The sequence below is a fragment of the Armigeres subalbatus genome, chromosome 2 (assembly GCF_024139115.2).
Source record: "Armigeres subalbatus isolate Guangzhou_Male chromosome 2, GZ_Asu_2, whole genome shotgun sequence".
NCBI classification, from domain to species: Eukaryota; Metazoa; Arthropoda; class Insecta; order Diptera; family Culicidae; genus Armigeres; species Armigeres subalbatus.
Genome location: NC_085140.1, coordinates 59,216,489 through 59,232,554, shown reverse-complemented (window position 1 = coordinate 59,232,554; position 16,066 = coordinate 59,216,489). Strand labels below are relative to the sequence as shown.

The following is a 16,066-nucleotide window of genomic DNA, read 5'->3' as shown; positions in this document are numbered from 1 at the left end:
GCTGGGAGAACCATCCATTGTTCACACCGCGAAAATCGGACTACTGCGGTGGGCCGGGCACGTAGCCAGAATGTCGGACAGTAACCCGGTGAAAATAGTTCTCGACAACGATCAACGGAAGATGGCTTGCGGACTCAGAAATTCCTTTTGATATTCGTCCAGAGATTTCTTCGGGAAATTCTCTGGAAAGGCCTTTGTAAATTTCTCCGATAACTCCTTAGAAACTATATCCAGGAAATTCAACTTCTAAATAACTTTTGAAGTATAAGCAAATTAGTAATAGCCCGTAATAGAAATCCCATGACTTTTTTTTTACATTTGCCATCACTGGAGTTCCTGACGGAAATTCCGGAGGAATTACGGGAGCCGAGGGAATGGAATTTTTGATGAAATATCTGTAGGAATTTATGAAAGGATGATTTTCAAAAAGAACTCGTAGAAAAAAATTGAAGGAACTTGCGGAAGAATTCCTTTGAAATTTTTGATTTTTTTAGCTTCATTTGCAGTGGATTTTTGAAGAAATTTCTTGAGCAATTCTGTAATGAAGCACTTTCTGATTGATTACATAGAAAATTTACTATGGTATTCTGAATTTTTCAAGAAATTCTTGATAACTAACCAAATTATTTCCTGTGGTTATTTTTTACTAAGAAAAATGTCTGGAGGATTTTGCGTATGGACTTTTGGATGAATTCAGGAAACCTTATCTGGATGATTTGAAATTCATGAAACCATATCTGGATGATTTTTTTTTTGGTAAATAACTTGGGTGCGCATATGCCCGAAATGGACAAATTGATACTAAATTTAAATAAAAAAAATCCACGTGTTTTTGGAGAAACTTGAACCCTCAACTTCCTTCTCTCTAGATAGGCGTGATATTCCCTACACAACAAAGACCACTTTAAGGTCGCGTTTTCGGAAAAGTCACTAGAATCCGAGTACCAACCTTCACCGCGGTTAGCTCTTTTGTTTTCAAATTGAATATCTTTAGGGGCCCTCCTTAGCCGTGCGGTAAGACGCGCGGCTACAAAGCAAGACCATGCTGAGGGTGGCTGGGTTCGATTCCCGGTGCCGGTCTAGGCAATTTTCGGATTGGAAATTGCGTCGACTTCCCTGGGCATAAAAGTATCATCGTGCTAGCCTCATGATATACGAATGCAAAAATGGTAACCTGGCTTAGAAACCTCGCAGTTAATAACTGTGGAAGTGCATAATGAACACTAAGCTGCGAGGCGGCTCTGTCCCAGTGTGGGGATGTAATGCCAATAAGAAGAAGAAGAAGAAGAAGAAGATCTTTCGGAAGCTTGGGTTGCCAAATCGTCACATGTGCTTTGATGTTGTATATCAACAGTCAAGTGAGCTCACATTGTTTATTATCGAGCACTTCACACACTATGGCTCGCAGAGCTCGCTTGGATATCCAACAGTAATTTCCAAAAACGATTCCTAAAAGAGTTTCAAAATATTTTTTTGAAAATATTCTCGATAGAATGCTCAAAGGAAAACTCGAAGAAATTTCCAAAGAGTCTCCAAAGATCTAAAGAGGAGAGTTGCTAAAAAAAGCCAGAGGTATAACCAAAGGACTTCCTAAATCATTTTCGAGAAAAAATCTTGGATAAAGTTCTGAAAAAAATTCTGAGGGAAATTTTGAAAGAATTCAAAATCCGATGGGATTTCTAGAGAAATTCCTGGAAGAATACCTGAAATATATTCTGAAAAATATCCTAAAGGAACTTCCAAAGGCATTCTCAAAGAAATTCCAGAAGGATTTGTTCTAAAGAAGTAGAGGAAGAAAAAAAGGATGAAAGAAGGTAGGAAAAAGGTAAAATGAAGAAAGAATAGAGAAGAGGGAGTAAAAAACAAGGAAAAGAAGAAGGAAGGAAGAAACAAGAAAGGAAAAAGGAAGGACGAAGAAGAACAAAGAAAAATGAAGGAAGACGGAAACAGAAAAAAGGTAGGAAGAAGAAAGAAGGAACAAGGAAGGCAGAAGAAGGAAATCGGAACAAGGAATGAAAAATAAATAAGAAGAAAGAAGGTAGAACGAATAAGAAACAGAAAGAAGGAACTAGAAAGGGTTGAAGAAGAAAATGAAAATTCCATATAAAAATTGAAAGACAACAAGAAGTCGCAAGAAGGTTCCGGATCATTTTAGTTTGTGCCCAATTAAGGTCAAATATGAATTCTTCCACTAAAATCGGGTTCTCGCGATGTTTCAGCCTTTCGAGTTTCAGCCTTATGGTTGATTTTTACTTTTTCAGCCTTTCCTGTTCACCCTTATGAATGTTCAGGCTTATGTGATTCAGCATTACGTGGAAGTCCCATAGTGACGTATATCATTACATTTCAGGGAAAATATTCGATCTTTGGCGCTGCTGGTCAAAGGACTATGTAACTGCTATGTCCAACTGCTGGCGTTCAAAAAGGTCAACTGTTGCTTTTGAAACTCGACTTCTACCCTCTGTAGGAATAAGCTCACTTTAACGGTCTCTCGGACACAGTAGAAAACATAACCAGGTCGACCGTCTGCGTCCGCGTTGGGTGGTTAAACGGCTTCTGTGGAATACAAGCGGGTTGTCACGGTGATCGCGGTGCTCCCAATCGATTCCGGTGGCAAAGAGAAGAATGAATCAGCATTAAGTTTTGATAAAATAAATTATTCAAATTTATAGAAAACGTTTTATTTTTACAATCTATAGAATATGTGTAGATTCCTGGAAAATATATTGATCCTATTTTTGTACACATTTTTTCTCGTTCTATTTTAATATTATCTCTTTCAGGAAATTCAAACATTCGACTGTGCATCTTTGCGATAACGATTAAAGTTTTTATGTTACCAAACAAAATGTGTTTGTTCGAAGTTCAACATTTTCACCTTCCTGAAATCATTGCTTCTGGAAGAATTCTTTCGTCTGTAAGAGCAACCTTCAAAATGCAATCAAAAGTTCTTCTTCATACGCATCGATCATTATTCCAAGCAAAGACCCAATGCTTGCGATTGAAAAAGGAAATAGAAGCCGCCTTAAAAATAAATCCAACAAACATTCGCTTATTTTCGCTAATTAGTATTCTAATCGTATTGTGCTTGTTGGTGATTGTATCGATATCACACTTGTAGCATGTGTGTGATGGCTGTAGGAAATATACCTTGCCAATGCCTATGTTTTACAGTAGGCACGAACGTACGCGCAAAAAATCACAAATGGATGCGTTATATTAGCGCTAATTACATTTCTAATTCAACCAAAGATCACGCACTCAGGTGGACTCCTACAAATGTTATGTTTGTTCTAAAATCGATTTGGTATTTGAAATCAATTTTGAAAACTAGGTACCTATATCATATAATTTTTATCGCTATGATTTAGTAACTTTTGTCGTAATTAACCTTTGAACTGTTTTCTTCTTTATTATTACAGATAATTCACATAATCATGGCATCGATCGTTGAGAGTACTCCTTCGCACCCATCGGCACCCAGCTTGGATGATCTGAATTCGGCATCCACCTCGCAGCAGTCACCTTTCTCAGAAGCATCCCCGTTAACCAGTTCCGAAGCTGGCACAGCCAAAGAAACATCCTCAGACCAATCCGAGTCGGGGCCGGCGGGGAACGATGGCAGCTCTACCGGGAAATCCAAAATCAATCTCGAAGACGCCACCGAAGAGGGCGAAGAGAAGAAGGACGAGTCGGTATTCGAGTGCAACATATGCTTGGACACGGCCAAGGACGCGGTCGTCAGCATGTGTGGTCATTTGTTTTGCTGGCCGTGCATACACCAGTGGATGAATGGCTACCGGAATACGTGTCCGGTGTGCAAATCGTCCATCAGCAAGGAGAAAGTCATTCCACTGTACGGTCGGGGCGGTAGCAAGGAAGATCCCAGGTGAGTTGAATACTGAAGCCTAGATTACTCGTTCAAGTATTCAAAAATGTTTATTTTTTTGTCGATATTCGTGCTTAAAAAAATACGCACTTGAAAATGAAAGCAAGGAGCTTTTATTAAATGCTACAATTAAATTTTATTAAATTTACCAACATAGAAATACGATATACTGGTCATACTCACACAAATTATGCAACAATGATGAAACTGATATGACATGACACATTGTGATCCTGGCGTAAGTGATTATCAGTTTCATCGCTGCTGGAACAAACGTGCGATTATTTATAGGCAGTATTATACCGATTCAAGTTTTACGAACTATTAATTTAATGTGTATCAATATAGCGTTCTACCCTGCAAATTTATTGTTTTCAATAATTTGGGAAAGTTATGTAAGCATGTAGCCTTATTTCTAAAAAATACTTAAAATTATTCTTCATTGCAGAAAAACGGTTCCGCCACGACCAGCCGGTCAGCGAACCGAACCCGAACAGCCCCAAGGATTTCAGGGCTTCACCGGTGACGGGGGTTTTCACATGTCGTTCGGCATCGGGGCGTTCCCGTTCGGATTTTTCACGTCGACCCTCAACTTTGGCGAGTTCCGGGGTAACCCACCACACGAAAATACCCGCGAGTTCGACGAGGACCAATTTCTGTCGCAGATTTTCCTCTACGTGGCGCTGATCTTCATGGCCTGGCTGGTGCTGGCCTAAAGAGGCTGGCTACTAGTCCCATTGATTGTCATCATTACCGTCGTTGGTAAGTATGAAAGGGGGAGGGGATGTTGTGACTGAACGGAACCTTTGTGTATGATTGGGTGGGATTTGTGGTCGATTTGTGATAATAAGTGTTAATCTTTTTACATGCTCGTGGCAGTGTGGTGTAACGAGGCAAGAATAGCTTGCTCGCTCCCGATGAAGCTCAACTTAGTGTTGAAAAAAAAAATGATAAATACCCCAACGAAACTTGCAAATTTTCAATACTTGTCGTGTGTAATCGCTATTGTAGAGCAAAACAAAACTGTAGCCGATTGATCACAGAAAAAAAGGATCTTTCACAACAAGCTTTTTTCTAAGAACTCATCATTTTAATCTTTTTCAAATTCACTTGCTACATACGTATGATATACACTTGTTCCGTTTATTTTAACCTTGCTATTTTATATTTTGAAACTGCTGTGTTTGTCCCTATCAAAAGTTATCTTCGTTTCTAAATTGAACTGATTAAACGAGAATAAGTGTGCTTGTAGAAAAGCAACGATGATGAGTAAGGAAACATAGCAAACAATTTGTGTAATTTATTGGAAAGTGAATTGCGGGCGATTTGTATCATCATATATTTTAAGAGGCAGCATTAAATACAATCAATTATTTGAAAAATCATTAACTGAGAAGCATTTCATTCCGATGACAAGACTTATACACTGACTATACAGTTAACCCATTCAGGGGCATTCCCGAGTCCTTTCGAAATGCGCAGAGGGTTACGCGCAGAGGGCTACGCAACGGTCTTTCGTGTCTGCTATTCAACATCGCTTTGGGAGAAGTCAGGGGTTGACACGTGTGGTACAATTTTTATGAAGTCCGTTAAGCTAGGGGAAAATCGCCAAATGTTGAACGACTATCGTTTTTTTTGCCTATTGTTGACCGTCCATAAAAATGCACGTGCGTTCAACAATAGGCGAAAAAATTAGCCTTTCAACATTTGGCAAATTACCCTATTTGGTTTCGCCGACGATATTGATTGATATTATGGCACTTTACTTCGTGAAGTTGGAGGAAGCCTACATCAGACTGAAAAGGGAAGCTAAACGGATTTGATTAGTCATCAGCACGTCGAAGACGAAGAACATAATAAGAAGAGGCTCAAGAAGGGACAATGCAAATTGTAAGCCATCCACCACAAGTTTGTATCGGTAGTGACGAAATCGAGGTGGTCGAAGAATTCGTGTACTTGGGCTCACTGGTGACCTCCGATAACGATACCAGCAGAGAAGTTTGGAGACGCATCATGGCAGGAAATCATACGTACCTGTAACTCCGCAAAACGCTACGATTTTACAGTTCGCCGCCGTACCAAATTGACTATCTATAAAACGCTTATTAGACCGGTAGTTCTCTACGGACACGAGACCTGGACGATGCTTTTTTTTTCCTGTTGGGTGATTATCACTGCGACCATTCTTTAGATCCAGTGGCGCCGGGAGTGGGTAGGACAAGTAGGACATGTCCTACGCACGAATTTTCGTGGGTGGGAAAGTCAAGACATTGTCCTACCCATGATTATGCCGAGCAGAGCATAAAATATTCACCTACACGAAGCAACTTCGGCCCGAATTTAACAAAGTGTCCATCAGTTGGTCGGGGTTCAGCCAAACCGCACCAAGCAGCTTTTTGACTGATTTGTGATATTTTATTCGTACAAGGACAACGGAAATCGTTTCATATCAGTTCAAGCGGGCATTTGCAGTAGGATATCCACAGTTATGGGGTTGAGGGATATCTGATACGATTTGCGATTAAATAAATCTGCTGAACGAAAGTTTGGGCGTAAAATGGGTTATTTTTGTTGGCGCTTGGTGCGATTTGGCTGAACCCCGACCAATTGAACGTCGGGGTCAGATCTATGTGGGCAATTGTTTTAATTAATATATAAGTGTTCAGTTTTACATACATTTTTTAATTTTCGAAGTCTGAATAAATTCTGATATGTTCAGCCGAATATGAATATGTTACGAAGTGAGAGTGTCGAAGAGGCTTCATCAAAAACATTCGATTATTTTAAGCTTTTGTTGCAATACTGTCTGCACACCTAAAATCGCTAAATTCACCAAATTGTCAACAGCATAGCTGTTTGGTAAATAATTTTACAGATTTTCCGTGGCTTTGACAGTAGAACAAAGGAAAATATCACAGAAAATCGGTGAACTAACTACCGAACAGTTCTGTTGTTGGGATATCGGTGAATTTCAACGAAATTCGCGGTATCTTCGGCAGAATGACTTCATTCAAAATGCCTGTCTTTCACGATTTTTATGTAATATACATTGGAAAAACTGAAAAAAATAGAACATCCTTTATATACGAGAAAGGCAAAAATGTTCTAGATCCCCCGATAGAACATTTTAATTTACCCATGATATGAGGAGAGTTTATATTTTCGCGTAGTAAGAATTTCAATGAAATTATATTTTCCCACAGAGCACCGTGAATTCACTGAAATCTGTGAACTGATTTAAGTGTGTGCTAGGTCTGATTTTAGGTCTATATAATATAATCAGATATTGAGCAGTTTAACTTATTTTTAGTTTAAATGAATTATTAGAAACTTATGGAAAGAAGTTTTGTAGAAACCTGGAAGGACTAAGAAATCACAAATATCCTTCAGACCGCATAAAATCTGGTCTGCGACGGGTCCTTTACTCCCCGAAAGATTATTCGACGATCATACGATTTCCTGGATAAGCGACGATCATTTTTATGGATCAGAGGTAGAAGGGACAAAAGATTGAATGAATAGAAATCTTCAATTTCATATACATGATGACTGGGACAATATTTACAATAGTAACTTATAATTGCCCAGAGTTTCTCCTTCCTTGTTTAATTTAATTTATAAAGTGTTCAGCAGCCTTCGGGTGAAAGATTTGTTTGTGTGTTTTTTTAACTAGCTACAGGACAGTGAAGTTGAATGAGTTGTGCTTGATGGATCGTGCACTTATAGAACGTAATTTCCGGTTTCGTTTCGTGTAAGCCGGGTAAAACTCGAAAGCGTAAAAAAATCTCAAAAACCGTGTGGAAAAGAACTGAAGTATTTAGTCGACTTCCCATACATTACTATTCGTCTTGTAGAAATTATTGTCGAGATAATTTTCTTCTCCTTATCCTACATTGATCATCGTTTGCAACTAGCAACTACTAGTACAATAATGCTTATTGAAGAAGCTATACTTATTCTGGAAATCGATGAAAATTTCATAAATTATGTGAAGATTATGTCTGGAATGTAAGGATGTTCAGTTTTTTTATTTTTTTATTTTTTTATGTGTAATATGTGTCTTGATTTCTCAACACCAGAACTGTTGCGCAAACTGACATTTTTCCTATTTGTCCTACCCACGACTTGGAACGTGGATGCGCCTCTGTTTAGATCTTTTGTGATAGGACGATGCTTGTGGTGGACCACAAGTTTTCGAAAGGAAAATGCTGCGTACCATCTATGATAGGGTGCAGATGACAGACGGTACGTAGAAAAGGCGATTGAACCACGAGATGCATCAGCTGTTGCGGTGGGTGGGCACGTAGCCAGAATGTCGAACAGTAATCCGGTGAAAATGGTTCTCGACAACGATCCGACGAGAACTAGAAGGTGAGGTGCACAGCGAGCATGGTGGATCCACTTGATCGGAGAACGATTTGCGGACCCTCCGCAGACTGCGTGGTTGGCGTCGTGCAGCCATGGACCGAGCTGTTTGTAGAAGACTTTTGTGAACTGTTACCATTTTTGCACGCGTATTTCATGAGGCTAGCACGATGATACTTTTATGCCCAGGGAAGTTGAGACAATTTCCAATCCGAAAATTGCCTAGACCAGCACCGGGAATCGAACCCAGCCACCCTCAGCATGGTCTTGCTTTGTAGCCGCGCCTCTTACCGCACGGCTAAGGAGGGCCCTCCAAGGCGGTTTCTAAAACTGTATAATACCTGTCCACGTGGTATATGGACAGCCCCTTACTTTGCCTATAGGACCGTGTGGTGAAAAGGGCCGACGAAAAATTTCCATCATGAGCGATGTCCAGCTATCGCTTTAGCCTGTTGCCATGTTAGATTTCGGCCGACTTATTTTATTTCTTCCTCAAGGCTGCCCCGCAATGAACCTCTGGATCTGCCTCTGCTGCGATTTTCAGCTGGGTTCCAGTCCAATGCTTGTTTACAGATTGCTTCCGCCCCTACGTAAGGTGTGACCGACCCAGCATCATCTCCGATCCCGAATTTCTGTTACTATTAGCCTCTGGTGACAACGTCGATGAAGCTCGATGTTTGAAATCCAATTGTGATGCCACCAGGTGCGAATTATGTTCCGCAGACATCTGTTGATTAACACATGCAGCCGTTGAGTGTTCTCCACTGATACGCACCATTGTTCACTAGCGTATAGCAGCACACGTTAGAATTAAAAAAATGTGTGCGTTTATTTATCTGCCTGTTTTTGCAGATGTTTCGTAAACTCCCAAAGGCAGCCCTTGCTTTCTTGGTTCGTGCGCCTATATCGATCTTAATACCGTCTACTGTGAAACTGGGAGAGGTCGCCGTGGTTACATCCAACGATTTGGCTTTGTTGGTTTTGTCGTTGAGCTTACTCTGCATATCAGAGCGCCGTTGAACTAGGAGTGCATCGTCATCACTCAATCACATACAGTGGTTGGTTTCCTACCCGCCGCTGCCGTATCCAGGCGCTAACGTATATGTGAAAATAGCCAGCATGAGTTAACCACCTAAAGTTTGTATGACGAAAGACATCAAACGCGGATTTTCTGAACATTAAAAAATTTTCACGAAAAACTATTTGGTACCAGTCATGCAGGAAGGTGTCCGCTCATGGGCGTAGCCAGGATTTCGAGAAGGGGGGGGGAGGGGGCAACTTTTTTGGTCTTCTAAATCGTAGTTTTATTGTAGTTTTATTAAAGCAAATGAATATTAACACATGAAACCAAATCCAAACCAAATCGAAACAATAATGATTAAAACAATAATGGATTTAAAAATGCGTGATTTGTTGCTTATCAGATATTTTTAAATAAAGTGAGAAAAATATTAACGAACTTAGTATTCAGAAAGAATATAAAATCGGCTATAACAATTATTATAAAAATCCTGCATTATTCCATAAGTTTAAGAAAACTAGAACCATACATCTGAATTTCTAAACAAATCCTCTCTGAAATAATATTTATTATAAAATAGGCAGAAAAATCAATATGCAAGCTTTCTCCAGGAATTCCTTCGACAATTGCTCCTGGTATTCTATCCGAAATTCTATCAGGGATTCTTTAGGAATGCCTCCAGCAACTTCTTCGGCAGTATCTTCAGGAATTCCACCATTAATTTTGCCGGGAATTGATCCGAAAATTCCACCATTATTTACTCCAAGAAAATCTTCACGAACTTCTTTATAAGTCCTGGAGAATTCCCTGCAATAATTCAAATAATTTCGTGCTGTTTCCCATAATTTTTAAGAATATTCCGTGGAAATTCCGCAGAATTGCCAGTAAACATTCCTGAGAATTTAACGAAAAATCTTCGAATTTCTTGTGTAAATTCCATAAAATTTTCCGTGAACTGTTTCGAATAATTTCTTGTGAAAATTTCAAAGAATTTCTCCAGGAATTCCACCGCTCTGGTACCAAAGACTCGCACATGGGTGAGATTTGGTTTCCTTCCACTTCATACCTCGTCCGGTGTACCTATGGGATCTTGCGTGGGGGATTGTTTGAGAAGAATAACGGAGGTAAGCACAGCTTCGACCCAGAAAGCCTTTGCCTTTACCTCTTAACAATAAAATAATCGAGCTCGTTCGACTGTCAAACGATTGACACGCACGCCATCACGTTCTGGAGTAAAGGCGTTCGTATGTTGGTGCTGGATACCGTGTGCTTTCCAATACTTCTGGAATCCTTTGTTGACGCAAGTCACATTGTCACTGCGAAAGTTCCAATGTGTGCCGAAAGTTCCAGTTCCAAGGAATTCTTCAATTTATAGATAATTCAAAATTTTCACGATATTGTTAAATCCCAAATCAATTTTGCTTAAAATTTTATTCAATAAAATACATAATTCACTTTAACCCTTTCCAGTTGTTCATCGCTTTCCATTTCAATCACTGATTTTCTTGCTTCTTCGGGCATCACTTGCTTACACTACACTAAAATGAAGCATTTTTATTCATTTTTTATCTTATTTCCATCTTAGCTTTTCTCTTTCCAACAAAAGGAAAATTAATTCCAAAGAATAATCTCAAAATTATCGAAAAAAAATTAGAAGCGGGACAAAACAATTTAAAAACAAGATCAACAAAAATAATTAATTTACTATGTCAGTGTCTTTGTAAATATGAAAATAATCTGAACGGCAATAATTTTATTTTCATTAATGCTTGAGGTGTGTAAGTTAACAATCTAATTTTTCAAATAATAAAGTGTTAGCTTTTCTCTAATCATTTGCCTGCTAAATATTTTCTTTTTCTGAGTTTAAAATGTGGAATATGCATTGATAGATTTCCGTGGGATTAATGTTCTATTATCCCATTTCTCCGACATTGTTTCTCCGTTTGTCTACTTTTCACATTGGGAGATATTGCATTAATCAGTCCACACAATCAACATTAAAAATTTTCAAAAAAAAATAAAGCTCTTTAAATTAAACCAACAATGACTCATAATTCTGAACGTAGTTATGACGGCTTATCTGCTGATGATCTAGACACTGCTAAAATATATTCCTGTCTTATTTTTCTTCAAACTTCGTGAACTGATTCTCGGCGGTTGTTTCTTACTTGGAAACAAAACTAATCAACTAAAAATGTAATTTTTCAATTCAAAATTCAACAAAGCTTTTACTGACGCACACCAATCGCGTGCTGTAGATTCTCACCAATTGTTCTGTCGGTTTAAAGCATTATCAACGACAGAGTATCATTTGAACATCAAACACACTTTAACTTCATCTTCATTGCATCATCTCTGACTCTAGCTGTTGCAGTATTGCCTCGGGTACTTACTGTTTAGTCGTTATCGAAAATATTTTTGGGGTATGTGATGGTTTTTTTTCCATTCCGCTGTTGTACTTTCTTCTGTTCCTACGTGGCGATTCGATTATGTTTCTTAGAGCATATTTCATTTTTTGTTGTTGCAAATGACTAACAATGTCAATCTTTTGTGTTCATAATGAGTGTGTTTGACTTTATATTACCTACTTTCGTCTCCGCCTTTATGATCTTATTGTTACATTACAATATTGTGTTCATTTTATTTTTCGTTTGAAATTTTCCACTTCTCTTCTTCGTTATATTACCGCTAAATTACTTTGCTAAATTTAGTGTTTACTTATATATTGTTGAACCGAATATAATAATAATGCTTAACACGTTCACTATTTGGGGGAGAGGGGATTGACGTGCTGCACAATCTGAAAAAAGAGAAAGAGAAAGGAAAAAAATAAGTTTTACTTTTTTGTCTTTCTTGTAGCCGTAGCTGCTCTAAAGCCGGATTTTTATTAGAAGGCAATCCTGACTGTACGCAATCCATATTCGAACCGTTTGGTTTTCGCGATAAAATATTAGGTGAAGTAGTGATGCTATATAGCTCAGTGGTCTAGTGGCTACCGCTTCTTCCTTATAAACAGGAGTTCGTGGGTTCAATTCCAGAATCGCCCCTTCCCTACTTTGTATTTCTATCTTAGTTCTTTCTGTGTGTCACGTTCTTCCAAAGCGGTTCCCATTACTATGTCTGAAACTCGATTATGCATATGCACAACATGTGATAGATTTAGTTCCGAAAAGGTATTGGAGGGTAACCGCCCCTTCGGTGGGCTTTGATCCCACGACCCCAGTACGCTGGACAGGTGCTTTCTCTACTAAGCTACGAAGGACCTCCGTCGTCCTCCGCAGCTTAGCGGGTACTGATGAAACCAAATTCCCAGCACCGGGCCACCAGCCGCAATATGCTAAATGGAAATCATTTTGCGTAGTATTCATTGGCTACGTTGTATGAGTGCGCTGTTAGTTTTCCCATAGCAACCACATTTGCCCCTTCGAGTGACGACGTCACAAAGTTAGTTTTCTTGTAGCGAGGCAATCAGGAGAAACTATGTCTGTTTTAGAACTCTCGGATCAGCAAGAGCCTTCCAACCACGTATTGAGTGATTTAGATAAACAAGTTGATTCTATTCCATCTGCCATTTGTTGCTTCAACGCTCATTCAGTATAGCCACCCTATAACCAGAGACCGGCGGAGTGAAAAACTGTCGAAATGGCAACGTATGAAAATGCATGAAATCGTGAAAATAATACCGGCATCACTTGAACTTTTTGCTTGCTTCTTATGCAACGTACACACCAGTCAAGCAGTTTGACGAACATTGACTCCGCCCCCAAGAAAACGCTTCGGTTGCTGCTTTGTTTGAACGTGTGTGAAGTTGTTCGAACAACCATTTGACAGTTGGCGGCTCGGTTGGAAAAAATTAAAACGGTTTGATTTTGGTTTGAGTTGTTGGGGGTGGAGTCAAGGTTCGCCGAACATGTTTGAGCATTTGTAGTGAAGTTGCGCAAACCCCCATATATTTTTTGATGGTTGGTGCTTGAGTTGGTGCTTCGGTCGTTCGTGTGTGATATTGTTGGTCGAATAAATTGATTGTTCGTGCCGCTGTTCGTAAAACTTGATGGATGTTTGAATAAACGAGAGGTGGAGTCAATGTTAGTCAAACTGCTTGACCGTGTGTACGTTCCATTATGCAACGTACACACCAGTCAAGCAGTTTGACGAACATTGACTCCGCCCCCACGAAAACCCTTCGGTTGCTGCTTTGTTTGAACGTGTGTGAAGTTGTTCGAGCAACCATTTGACAGTTGGCGGCTCGGTTGGAAAAAATTAAAACGGTTTGATTTTGGTTTGAGTTGTCGGGGGTGGAGTCAAGGTTCGCCGAACATGTTTGAGCATTTGTAGTGAAGTTGCACAAACCCCCATATATTTTTTGATGGTTGGTGCTCAAGTTGGCGCTTCGGTCGTTCGTGTGTGATATTGTTGGTCGAATAAATTGATTGTTTGTGGCGCTGTTGGTAAAACTTGATGGATGTTTGAATAAACGAGAGGTGGAGTCAATGTTAGTCAAACTGCTTGACCGTGTGTACGTTCCATTATGGATGCAAAAAGTAAACAAGTCGAATTGGAACCGCTTTTGACGGTTCGATTGGAAACAAGATGGCGTCTTCGCCGATCTCTTATTGTAGTATTTCTAATTCAGTAGATGTAACTTCTATTGAACCAAATGGTAAGCACATCATTCATTATATGTGACAACTTTATATATACATATATTTTTTTAAAGAACACGAAATTACTAAACCTACTGATAATTACCAAGGATTCAATGTACTGCTCGAAGCCATTGATTTAAAACACAGAGAACAAGAATTTAGCTATGGATTGAACAATTTAAAATTAACCAACAATGTATTGGATCATCCGGTAAATAATAATATTTATGAGTACACTTTTAACTCGGAAGATAATGATAAACATACAAATTTTCATTTCTCACTAGCATTCAAATAATGTTTTGGGCAATGTAGAAAAACAAATTGAGTCGTTTTCAGCTACCGCAAACTGTGTCTTCATTTCACCTTCAGTACCTTCAACCTCTAATGGACGAGATGGTGAGCACCTTGTTTATGATATTTTCTCTTTTTTTCCGTCTCACGTCTTACATGGTCATCTCTTCCAATTAGCTATTCTTGTTAATTGACCAAAGCGAGAATCGAGTTCACTGTCCTCTGATACGTTTTCTTCTACTATTGTTCACTAAGCTAATTGAAAAAAATCGATACACATATAAAAATTTGTTCACATTTTTTTTAAAGAACATGAAATTCATCATCAAACAAGAAATCTAAACGAAAATTTAAAAGAAACTCTAAAAGATATGAAACAATTGGTAAATAACAAATTTTATTTTCTCAGCATCCAGAGACGAGACAACACTTGTTTTTGTTTTTCAAGGTTCGTAATAAAAATTTGAATATCAAGCAATTGGAAGCTATTATCAAAGAAAAAGATAAGAAAATAGAAAATTTGAATTTTTCCCTCGATTGTCTCAGGAGTTCTATCTCCGATATCACAACTGTCACTGAAAATGAAATTGAAACACGTATTCGAACTGCTTTTTTGGAGATTTTTACAGAAAATCAAACAGACTTACTGCTAAAAAAGAAGAAGAAGGTCGTTTGGAAACCCGAGGAGGTAGCTAAGGCATTCTCTCTCAGGTATATAATTTTAAATATTTCTGTTTTGTGTTTGAGGATAATGTACAATATTTGATTATGTATATTTTACATTCAGATACTATAGCCAACCAGCCTATGAAATTGTACGATCGGAGTTCAAAATTCCCCTTTCTAGCCTTCGATCTCTTCGCGAGTGGGCTTCATGCATAAACATGAGAAAAGGATTTTTAGACGATGTCTGACGATGCTAGAATTAGCTGAGAGACGCATGAAAGCTGTTGAAAAAGTCGACAAGTCGACCAAAGAACTCGATAAAAGAAATGACGATGTTATCGGGCCTCACAGTGAACTTCAAGTGCTATCCGCCCGAGGACTTTTTGCCAAATGGAAACAACCGATATACGCAGATTTTGACCAGAACATGACAAAAGAAACACTAGAAGAAATTACGAAGAAGTTACATTCGATAGGATTCACCGTTGTAGTAATAGTACATGACTGTGGAGGTAAAAATTTGAAGCTATGGAAGGACGATGCTGCCGGTTTAGGCATTAATTACAAAACTGGAAAAACTTCAATGAGCCATCCCATAACAAACAAACCTATACATACAGGCCGGACTCGATTATCCGGTGTTGAAAAAAATTCACTCCAGATAATCGAACCCTCCGGATAATCGAGCCATTTTTTTGTTGTTGCTGAAAATTTAGCTTTTGCTTAAATAATCTTTATTTTGGTTATAAAAACATCTAATAAAATATCCCGTTGGTCCGTTCATGGATTCTGACTACCGTTAGAGGTCAGCGCCGATCCGAAAATCGTCGGCGGTAACGTTTGTCATAATTTTGGTCGGCGATGGCTTGGCAATTTTTTTTATTACGTTCGTAACGAAAATTTTTTTCAGGATGTTTTAATATATTAGCGGGAGATTTCCCTGCAAAAATCTAATGAGCTGTCCCAGGAGATTCTTCCAAGTTTTTCGAATTTTCACCTGGAATTTCTCTAAAGTTTTCACGGGAATTTCTTTGAAATTTTCACGGGAAATTGTTTAGGAGTTTGCCTATGCCACCGGGCATGCATGCTTCGAATTTAACAGAATTTCCTTGTGATTTTTTTAAGTTTCACAAAAACTGTTTCCAACGGAATTTCAACTGGATTTTTTTACGAAATTTTTTTGGA

General features: G+C 38.7%; 2 protein-coding genes across 6 annotated transcripts in view; one reads left to right on the top strand and one right to left on the bottom strand.

The window, feature by feature from the left end:
* Positions 1-5,274, top strand: part of LOC134208713 (serine/arginine repetitive matrix protein 2) — a 152,312-nt gene extending 147,038 nt beyond the window's left edge. Inside the window, exons 5-7 of one of the 2 annotated variants that reach the window (XM_062684545.1) lie at positions 3,423-3,889; positions 4,338-4,651; positions 4,769-5,274. In XM_062684545.1, the coding sequence (XP_062540529.1) occupies positions 3,423-3,889; positions 4,338-4,605 (735 nt within the window). In that variant the 3' untranslated portion in view covers positions 4,606-4,651; positions 4,769-5,274. Of the gene's footprint in view, positions 1-3,422; positions 3,890-4,337 lie in introns of both variants that reach the window. The other variant, XM_062684544.1, reaches the window with a different exon arrangement.
* Positions 5,275-10,670: 5,396 nt separating this feature from the next.
* Positions 10,671-16,066, bottom strand: part of LOC134208710 (WD repeat-containing protein 26 homolog) — a 36,324-nt gene continuing 30,928 nt past the window's right edge. For all 4 annotated transcript variants that reach the window (XM_062684528.1, XM_062684531.1, XM_062684529.1 and 1 more), the window contains one exon: positions 10,671-12,075. The gene's annotated coding sequence lies outside the window, so the exon portion shown is untranslated. The remainder of the gene's footprint in view (positions 12,076-16,066) is intronic.